Source organism: Henckelia pumila, unplaced genomic scaffold (genome assembly GCF_033568475.1).
Source record: "Henckelia pumila isolate YLH828 unplaced genomic scaffold, ASM3356847v2 CTG_19:::fragment_3, whole genome shotgun sequence".
Lineage (NCBI taxonomy): Eukaryota > Viridiplantae > Streptophyta > Magnoliopsida > Lamiales > Gesneriaceae > Henckelia > Henckelia pumila.
Genome location: NW_027331777.1, coordinates 1,246,326 through 1,256,921, shown reverse-complemented (window position 1 = coordinate 1,256,921; position 10,596 = coordinate 1,246,326). Strand labels below are relative to the sequence as shown.

General features: G+C 35.8%; 2 protein-coding genes across 2 annotated transcripts; both read left to right on the top strand.

Annotated features, from left to right (window-relative positions):
* Positions 1-1,020: 1,020 nt before the first annotated feature.
* Positions 1,021-5,950, top strand: LOC140870723 (kinesin-like protein KIN-14S). Its single transcript, XM_073273112.1, has 12 exons — positions 1,021-1,143; positions 1,691-1,812; positions 1,904-2,003; positions 2,270-2,566; positions 2,661-2,937; positions 3,731-3,892; positions 3,999-4,214; positions 4,311-4,348; positions 4,460-4,623; positions 4,719-4,832; positions 4,973-5,600; positions 5,688-5,950. The coding sequence occupies exons 1-12, from the start codon at positions 1,137-1,139 to the stop codon at positions 5,816-5,818; spliced, it is 2,256 nt and encodes a 751-aa protein (XP_073129213.1). The 5' UTR covers positions 1,021-1,136; the 3' UTR covers positions 5,819-5,950.
* Positions 5,951-6,716: 766 nt separating this feature from the next.
* LOC140870724 (pentatricopeptide repeat-containing protein At3g05340) lies at positions 6,717-8,676 on the top strand. The gene has a single exon (XM_073273113.1). The coding sequence runs from the start codon at positions 6,743-6,745 to the stop codon at positions 8,660-8,662; it is 1,920 nt and encodes a 639-aa protein (XP_073129214.1). The 5' UTR covers positions 6,717-6,742; the 3' UTR covers positions 8,663-8,676.
* The last annotated feature ends 1,920 nt before the right edge of the window (positions 8,677-10,596 follow it).

Sequence of the window (10,596 nt, the reverse complement as noted above, 5' to 3'; positions counted from 1 at the left end):
AGCCGGTAGGGTTTCCGGCGAAGGCACTCCGACGCTCAAGTCAGTGATTAATCAAGGAATAATAATCGAGAGTAGAACGTTATAGTGCTAAAGAAAGTGTATAATAATGAGGTGACTTGAGCTATTTATAGATATTCAGAGAGTTTCACGGGCTTGAGCCTTTTATGGGCTTTTGTAGAATTCAGGGCCTGTTTGAATTAAATATAAATAATACTTAAATAAGCTTGTGCCTCAAAAATATTTAGAGTGAACCTTTATGATTGGGCCCAAACCCAGTAAAATTTTTAAACGTAACCCATCAATCATCAAATTCAGTTGTGGATGCAAGTGAATGATAGGCCTGGACTGTAGCAGTCAAGAATAGGTAAATTTCTTAATATATATATAAGTCATAACTATCTAATCTAATTTTTTAAATAAAAAACTATCTAATCTAAAAATTAAAAAATATAAACAAAGATAACGATTGTCATTTTGACAAATAAGATTATTTCTAATGGCCAAAACAAGATGATACCATAAAACGACTAGTTTGTCTAATATTTTTTGTTTTTTTGAGAAATAATTTAAGATATAATTGTAATTTCATCTCAAGCTTCACCAATCAATTAAAGATTTTTGTTTTGTTTTTTTTTTTTCCCCCGTTTTTGAAAGGTAGTTTAGATATTTCATTTCTGGTTTCACCAAATCAATTTTAATTCAGTTACTAATTGATGCTCTTCTTTGTTTCAAAAAAAAGTGGTGTTTTTCTTTAATAATATAGTAAGATAGTAAGATAAATTATAATAAAAAAATAAAAACTATTTTAAATGAATAATTAATAGAACCAAGAAGAAAATTTAATAATTTTTTGACGGAGAAAATTTAATAATTAAATGCCCACGAAGATACGCACATGGCTCCAGCCCGGCCCGGCCCGGTTGTGAAATTATAGCCGTTGAAAGAAGATCCTTTAATTGAATTAGACGGTTTTGATTGCTCCAGTTTTAAATTTTGAAATTTCAACGTTTCACACACGTTCTCATCCACTCTCTCTCTCTATTTCTCTCTCCAAAATTTCAGCTCTGAAATTCGTTTTCTGCAACATTTTAGAATTTCTCGATCTATCATTCGAAAGAGGTGAATTCACTGTTGTCATGGACGGTAATCTCTTTCTTTCGCCTGTTCTTTTGCCATCTTTGTTTTGTTTTTTGTTTTGGGGATGTTTTGACCTAGTATTCTTGTTTTTTTACTTTCGATTTCCTGGCGAGTTTTGGATTTTAGTGTTACTGTGGACTGAATGTTCCTGTTTTCAACTTCAATTGTCTGCGAGAATTGTATGTCTTAAGTGTTAATTTGGATCTGATATTCATGTTATCAATTCTCATCATTCGGTCGTATAGTGTATATTTTGATCTGATGTTCCGATTTTTGATTTCAACTACTCAAGATAATTTTGTTTGTTTTTTAATTGTTATATATTTCCACTGTTTTCCTATCGTTGTTGTTCAGGAGAGAAGTAGCTTCTAAATTTTTAGAAATTATAGAGTCCTCTCTCTGAGAAATCTGTAGGTTGAAGGAAAAATCTTGATACTTCTGTTTACTTTATTTTCTTGACAAATTAAGAAACATGAGCGAAATGGGGGTAGTTTTACTCGAGATCTGGTGACATAATTATTTTTGACGCTGATTGGGGATTTTTAATTTGAAGGAAATAGTGATTTGGTGGATATCTGCAGTGGTGCCTCCGAGGACACCCAAGAATTTTGTTCTTATCCGCAGCAGACTCTTCCTATTCTTCAGAAAATCCACGATCTTGGCGAGAAAGTAAAGGTATCATGTGGTTACTGGCAGAAAGAAGCATTTGATTTTAGCAGTTTCACTTTGGCTGCTACTATCGACTGTAACACTGCTTTGTTTTCAGATTATTAGGAATGAACATGAGCTTCTGTGTAATGAGGTGAAGGGCTTCACAGCTCATTCTTTAATTGGTTCCGAAGCTTTTGCTGCTCTTCAGAATCTTGGTGTGTCTCCCGTTCTTTACAATCTTAGTCTCCTTGAGATTTTTTGACAAGTTTTGATGTATAAATGGGTTTAGTACATGCCGCCCGCAGGGCACTACCCTGCGGGTGATGTGTAACTCCATGATTGGTCAAAATTAGTGGGTCCACATGGGGCCCACTGATTTTAGCCAATCATGCGCCACCACGTTATCCGCAGGGCACTACACTGCGGGTAGCATCTACCGTATAAATGAAACTTATTAATGCTATATTTTGTTGAGTTTTAGTCACTGAACATGAACTTCTGAAGAAGAAAAGTTATGAAGAGTGTGAACTACTAAAAAAGAAGTACCTTGAAGAATCATCTGAAAGAAAGAATCTTTACAATGAAGTCATTGAACTCAAAGGAAATATCAGAGTCTTCTGTAGGTGTAGGCCCCTAAAACAGGAAGAGATTGATAACGGTTTGACTTCAATCCTTGATTTTACCTCGTCTAAGGAAACTGAGCTACAGATCATCTGCTCTGATTCTTCTCGAAAGCAGTTCAAGTTGGATCATGTATTCAGATCTGAGGACAGCCAAGGTAGAAAGAAATGACTTCAAAATGATGTGCATTACCATTTATTTGAGCTCTAATAAAATTCTTTGAGTCGTTAATCAATGAAATTTCAATGCAGAGGCTGTCTTTGTTCAAACTCTGCCGATAGTGACCTCTGTTTTGGATGGTTATAATGCATGCATATTCGCCTATGGACAAACTGGAACAGGAAAGACTTACACAATGGAAGGAACACCTGAAAATAGGGGAGTAAACTACAGAACTCTGGAGCAACTCTTTAGATTATCAAAAGAAAGGAACTGTATGAAATATGAATTGTCTGTCAGCATGCTAGAGGTTTACAATGAGAAGATAAGGGATCTTCTGGTTGAGAACTCGAACCAACCTTCCAAGAAGTAAGGCTCTATTAATCCTTCTTATCTTACCTTTTATTTTGAGTTATGAACCTAGTGCCTAGGGAAGCTAATGAATAAAAAACTGTAAAAATTATATAGCTACGAAATGCTACCCATATTTTAGAGAATTTCCCAGTCATCCATTTAGAAATTGAGGGTATCACTGCTTCCAGGTTTTAGAAACACATTTCCATTACGTTGAACAGAGAACAGTTTTCAGGTTTTAGGCACATAGTCACGTGTTTTTCTCCGTGTTACCATATCACATATTCTATAGTATACACCGCACTTCCTAATTGAAACATGCAAAATGGAACTGGCCTTGCTTTGCGTTTTTCCTGCTCAAAACAAACTTCAGATTTTATTTTATTTTATTTGATTTATTTATTTATTTTTAATCTCTGAGACATACTTCCTAAGATTTACACAATTTAGGAAATGAACTCACTTGACCCTTACACCGTGATGATCTTAACATCATAGAAATAGAAGATGAGGAAATGGGTCAAATGATTGAAGATCAGAAAACTTGCATTACAGAAATAGCAGGATTAAGAAACAAGAAATAAGGATATGGGATTTAAGAAGTGACACCGTTTCTAAATGACTTGATCAGGAAGTACTTGCTTAAAAACAGGATTCAAGAATGCTCTCTGTAAGATATTTATATGTCCAAGTCTGGTAAAAGACAACAAGAATTCATAGCCAATATATTGATTTTCTTCAGACGGAATAAATTATAAGTTTTTCTTTTATGGGGATGTCCAGAAGAGTTAACACTTAGCAAATGCAGGCTGGAGATCAAACAATCGGCTGAAGGTACTCAGGAGGTCCCTGGACTTGTCGAAGCACAAGTTTTTGGTACAGATGAAGTTTGGGGGCTGCTAGAGTTAGGCGGTCGAGTAAGATCCGTTGGATCAACCAATGCTAATGAGCTGAGCAGCCGGTCCCACTGGTAAAATTTTAGTACTGTTTTATCTGCATTCCTTTTTTTTTTGGTTGATTCATCTGATTCAGATTTAAGGAATGCCTATATTCATTTAACAATATTTATTATGCAGTTTGTTACGTGTGACTGTTGTGGGAGAGAATTTAGTAAATGGGGAAAGAACAAAAAGTCATTTGTGGCTGGTTGACCTGGCAGGAAGTGAGCGTGTAGGTAAGATTGAAATTGAAGGTGAAAGGCTGAAGGAATCCCAGTTTATAAATAAATCCTTATCTGCACTGGGGGATGTTGTCTCTGCCCTTGCCTCCAAATCATCTCATATTCCATACAGGTATCCTCTCTATTTTCCTCTGTGATTGTGTTGTGTGGAAGAGTTATAAAATTCCAAAATTATTTTGTAACCATGTCTTTCTTTTTTTACCTTCAGGAACTCGAAGCTTACTCATATTCTGCAGAGTTCTTTAGGTGAGCAACTTGAACTTTTTTGCGTTCTTTATTAAATATTCTGCAACAGAGGCCAAGCTGTTGGTAAATTATAGTTTTTCTACTAATCATGCCAATTGTAACTGAATGCAGGAGGAGACTGTAAAACTTTGATGTTTGTGCAAATCAGCCCAATTGCGGATGATTTAGGTGAAACTCTTTGCTCCTTGAATTTTGCTAGTCGCATACGAGGAGTGGAACATGGACCTGCTCGGAAACAGACAGACCATGCCGAGCTTCTGAAATACAAGCAGTTGGTATGGGAGAAACAAACAATATAGTTTTCTGGTATATCAATTCACATGCCCTCCTACTGATTCCCTTTTTCTCTTTATTTGTTTTGCATTAACAGGCGGAAAAGGCAAAACAAGATGAGAAGGAAGCAAAGAAGTTGCAGGACAATATTCAGGCTTTGCAATTAAGGCTCGTTGCTAGAGAACATATTTGCAAAAATCTTCAAGATAAGGTACAGATATATGTACTCGCATGTATAGAATGCATGATGCAATCAACTGGTTGAAGTATAAAGTAAATTATATATTTTTCAGTTCAATCTATTTCTTGTTGGGGTCTTGTCACTAAGATTGTTTGATATCTACTCTACAGGTTCGCGATCTTGAAAATCAATTAGATGTGGAAAGAAAAACTAGAATAAAACAGGAGACCAGAGCTTTGTCCTCAATTTCAACTAAGTCCTCAGCTGTATCAACTTCAAACCGAGGACAAAATACAACTGACAAAAAGCCTCCTTTGGCCCCAACAAAGTTGAGGTTACCACTCCGAAGAATCACAAACTTTATGACAAATCCATCTCCTATTCCCCCGAACAAACACAAGGCGTCATATCTACCAGTCGTGAACGAACACAAAGAGAATATATCAGATGACAGGGCTAAGCCAATTTTTAAAGCAAGGCGAGGCTCTGTCGTTGCAAGACCTCCACCATCAACAAATCAGCTTCTTCAGCCCAGAAGAAGGGCTTCTGTTGCAACTCTCCGCCCTGAATCTAACTCAAACATGATAGCTCCACTTCACTATTCGACTGTCAGATCAAGGCCTGATCGTGCTGTGGGCCGACAATCATTTGTGTGGGATCCAAAAAAAGTATGGAGAACATCAAGAGTATCTTCTCCGCTGCCACAATGGAGACAAATGTCAAATGCTGCTACAGAAGCTACACCTCTTTCCTTTAGAAGCAGTAAATTCAGAGGAAGTCCCCCTTCACAAGCATCAGGTCAGTAAACTATATATTTTCTCCTATTCAGAAGAGGATGAACATGCCATTTCGTCTCGTTAATACTCTCTGTCTCAACCACATCAGGTTCACAGATTCCGAGGCATCCTACGGTTGTGGCGCTGCATAAGAAACAGTTGGTGTGGAGTCCACTGAAGTTGAGAAACATGAAAAACAACCGGAAGTCGTTACTGTCATTACCCAAAATCAACAATTAAAATGCATGTATTCATTCAACCATTTCATTTTAGTTACTTTTATATAGGAGTTTCCAATCATAATTCTTGCTAACAGAAACTGGATCATTCTGCTTGATCATTGGGGCTTGCCATGTTGTGTCCTGCTACTGAATGTAAATGACAGAGACATTTCAAATGGATTATTTCTTCAGTCCTGCAACAGTCCTTAATTTCAATAAGCATGGTCCTTGGTGTTTTTACCCCACCAAGGACCATGCTTTTTGAATTGAAATACTTTAAGACAGCACCAATCATTTTGCAATGCTCAAGTCTTTGATAAAGTTCAATTTTTGGGATTCTTGGAAGTAAATAATATTATTCTTTACTCAAAAAATAAAGAAGTAAATAATATTTAGTGAATATCATTAAAAAAAAAAAAAAAAAAGAGAACAAGTGGATATTTTAGCAGAGGCCATTTATGCTTAGAAAACGTGAAAGAGGTAATTCTGGGTATGTGTAATGGCGTACAATATAATGTGATGTATTATATTATTCAGAATTTTTGTAATATACATGATTTATTATTTATAAATTATATTACCTCCGTTCCAAATTTCCAATCATATTCTTTCCTTTTTTTTAGGTTCCAAATATATACTCCAATTTGATGCTAACTTGTATTTTTCCATTGTTTGACATACTCCTATGAACATGTACAGTCATTTTTAATGAATTAAAAAGGATATAATAAGGATTTTATTCGTAAATTTGTTTTTCAAAAATATCTTATTATTTGAAACAAAAAGATTGATTAGCGAATTAATATGATTGTAAAGTTTAGTTTATTGAAATAAGTTTTTCTGAATTTTTTTTATAATAAAAATCTTTTATGAATTAATCACAAAAAGTGTCCTTACAAAGATATGATGTAGAGAAAATTCTCATGCAATAGAGAGTTGATGGATGAACGCCACCAAACTCCTTCCGCCACCTTTAATATCGTCATTGCGCCGCCTTGCGACTTTCCCAACTTCCCGAGTACCGGCAGAAATCTTCAATCCCTTGGAAGAATCATGCATGAAAGCGCTGCTTTGCACTTGCGGAAGACAAGGGAATATCAGTTTTGGTGCTTCTCTACACGCCTCTATTGTCAAGAATCCACCATTCATTTACTTCAGAAACCCATCAGAAATTCGAAATATCCTTGTAACTTATAACTGTTTACTGCACGCCTATGGGAAATACGGCCAACTCTGCGATGCAGTCAAGCTGTTTGAAGATATGCCCCTTAAAGACACTGTCTCTTGGAACTCGCTTATCTCGGTTTTCTTGAAACATGGCAACTTAGAATTGGGATTTAGGTATTTCAGAGAGATGATTGGTTCGGGGGTTTATCGGTTTGACCATGTGAGTTTAACCTCGGTGTTGTGGGCTTGTCATGGCAGTGGAACTGAATCAGTCAGGATCGTAAAGATGATACACACATTGGTCATTTCATGCGGTTATGGGAAGGAGATATCAGTAGGGAATGCCTTGATGACATCTTATTTCAGATGTTTGGCTTCTGTTCAGGGCGTGACTGTTTTTTATGAGATGGAGGAGAGAAATGTGATAACATGGACAGCCGTCATTTCGGGTTTGGCACAAAATGAGTTTTACGATGAAAGCTTGAAGCTGTTTGCAGACATGTATCACAGTGCAGTAGTGTCTCCCAATCATCTGACGTATTTGACCGCGCTAATGGCATGCTCTGGGTTGCAAACACACAAGGAAGGTGCTCAAGTTCATGGTGTTGTATGGAAGCTGGGGATGCAATCAGATATTTGTATACAAAGTGCGTTGATGGATATGTATTCTAAATGTAGTCGTGTGGAAGAAGCATGGTTGATATTTGAGTCTGGTGAGATTTTTGACGAGGTTTCTGTAACTGTTATGCTTACTGGTTTTGCACAAAATGGTTTTGAGGAAGAGGCCATCCGAATGTTTGTGAAAATGGTAAATGTTGGCGCCAAGTTGGACCCGAACATGGTTTCCGCCATTCTTGGAGTTTGTGGCATCGACGCCGCTTGGGGTCTTGGTGTACAAGTTCATACATCGGTTATCAAGGAAGGATTTACGTCAAATGTCTTTGTTAGCAATGGATTGATTAACATGTATGCCAAATGTGCAGAATTGGAAGAATCTGTGAAGGTCTTCGACAGCATGCCCCAAAAGAATCAAGTTTCATGGAACTCCATGATTGCTGCATTTGCTCAACATGGGAATGCCTTAAAGGCTCTACATTTTTACGATGAAATGAATTCAAAAGGCGTGGAACCAACACAAGTTACATTTCTATCCTTGCTGCACGTTTGTAGTCATGCAGGACTTGTACACAAGGGTATGGAGTTCCTTAAATCAATGGAGACAACATATGGAATGCATCCAAGACCGGATCATTACGCGTGTATTATCGATATGCTTGGCCGTGCAGGTCTTATTAAAGAAGCTAAGAACTTTATAGAGATGCTACCGGTGAAGCCTGATGTACTTGTTTGGCAGGCATTACTTGGGGCTTGCAGCATTTATGGTGACATTGACACAGGGGAGTATGCTGCTGACCAGCTGGCAGAGGCGGCACCGGATAGCCCTGCACCATATATTTCCATGGCCAACATTTATTCTTCCAGAGAGAGATGGAAAGAAAGAGCACATACAATCAAGAAGATGAAGGAGAGGGGGATTGCAAAAGAGATGGGGATAAGTTGGATTGAGATCGAGAAGCAGATTCACAGTTTCGTCGTTGCTGATACACTAGGTGATGATGCCTGTAATTTATTGTTGAAGTTATTTAGGCACATGAAAGATGAAGGAATCAATGGTTCCATAGATATTGACATCTAATTCTTCCAACTCAGTTTTACGATTTCAAGACATAGGTTGTTGGAAAAATGAGTTGTGTACTCATTTAGAGTCGATAAATAATTCGAATAAGTTGCGTAACGAACAAATTCTATATCACGAGTAGAATTCGTAAAAAAATTATTTCTCGATAACCAAATAAGATGAATGAGAAATTAATTAATATTAGTTTGAATTATATATATATATATGTTTGAATTATATATATATATATATATATATATATATATATATATATATAGATATAGGATGGTATGGTTGTATACTCTTAAGCATAAGGTAAAAGAATTCAAAACTTTGAAGGATTGGCTGCAACTTCAAGAGACTCAAACAGGAAATAAACTTAAAGTTTTGAGTACAGATAATGAGCTGGAATTATGCTCTAAATAGTTTCAAGATTATTGTAAAATCAAGGGATTTAAGAGACACCCGATGACCGTAAAATTCGGTTGGAACTAGCAAGCGCACTAGATCAAGTAGTAGTATATGGACAACGAGTCGAAATATTAAATAAAAATAAAAATAAGAATAATAAATAATTATAAAAATAGCTAAAAACTAAGCGTAATGAAAAATTCAATTAAACTAAGACAACCAAGATACACGAAGGTATCGAACTAATTTATGCATCCACGTGGCACAGACCGAAAATCATATTTATTTCAATCACGGTGAATTTTCCTATATTATTTAACAATCTATTTTAGACTTGCTAAACTTATTCAAGTTGGACGGATTAATTATTTCTAATTGATTCTAATCAAACTCAGATGCATTCAATATTTATGAAAATTCAGTTTTCACCTAAAACCGTATACTAAAACTGATTACTCTTTCTAGACGGTTTAACCATATGTTGATTGATATATTTGAAGCTATATTTAATCAATCCTCTTTTGATTCGTGATTAATCAACACACATGTGACTAGGTGATCAGACTATTCACAAGAAATATTAAACTAACATCAATCAATAATAAAAAAATCCAAAATATAATCCAACATGTAACCACGTTTCAAACATAAATAAATTAGTTTCGACACAATCTCGTGGTCTTGATTGAAGAAAAACTACTTAATAAACGAAATCAAGATTCAAAAAGTAGTTTAAATCATAAAAAGAAGAAGAAAGAAGAAACTAGAATCGAGCATTCTTCCAAGTTTTCAATCTCCCACGCCTTAACCGCCGTCCTCAAATATGCGTCAAGTCCCGAATTCTCCTCAAATTCTAATATTTATATGCCCCCAAATCCAACCTCTTTCTTTTTTTATTGATAGAGTCCGAAAAAATAAAAATTTCCATGTCGTGATAGCGCTCGAGCGCATAAAAGCCCCGCTCGAGCGCCAAACTTTTTGCCCGACTCTTAAAAATTCTTCGTTTTGCGCTCAAGTGCATAAAAGCTTTGCTCGAGCGCCCAATTTCTGGTCCAGCGCGCAGCAGTTTTGAAAAATTCATATCTGAAGTTCTAGCCGTTGCATCAAGCCGAAATTTGAACAACAACTTTATAACATGTTAAACTTCATTTTGAATGGTGAAGATCGGATTTGGATCACTCTAGCATAATAAATAATTTTTGTCAACTTCTGCTTCGTAATTCCTTCTTGTGGTGCGCCTCTTGTTTCCAAAAATCATTCTTTCTTCATTGTACCTACAAATAAACCAAAAAAAATAAAATAAAGACAATATGCATGAACGAGAATAAAATTAAACTTAAATGACCCTAACACAATACGAATACATGCAAAATAGACTCAAAAACTTGCATAAAATAATGCATGAAACACACTTATCAATTCTTTCATACTTAACTGTTGCTCGCTGTAAGGGCCGAGATTATTTAATTTTAATCCAAAAATATTTAATTTGGGAATATTTAGAGTTTAGAATTAAATTCTAATATTCTTAAATTAATTAG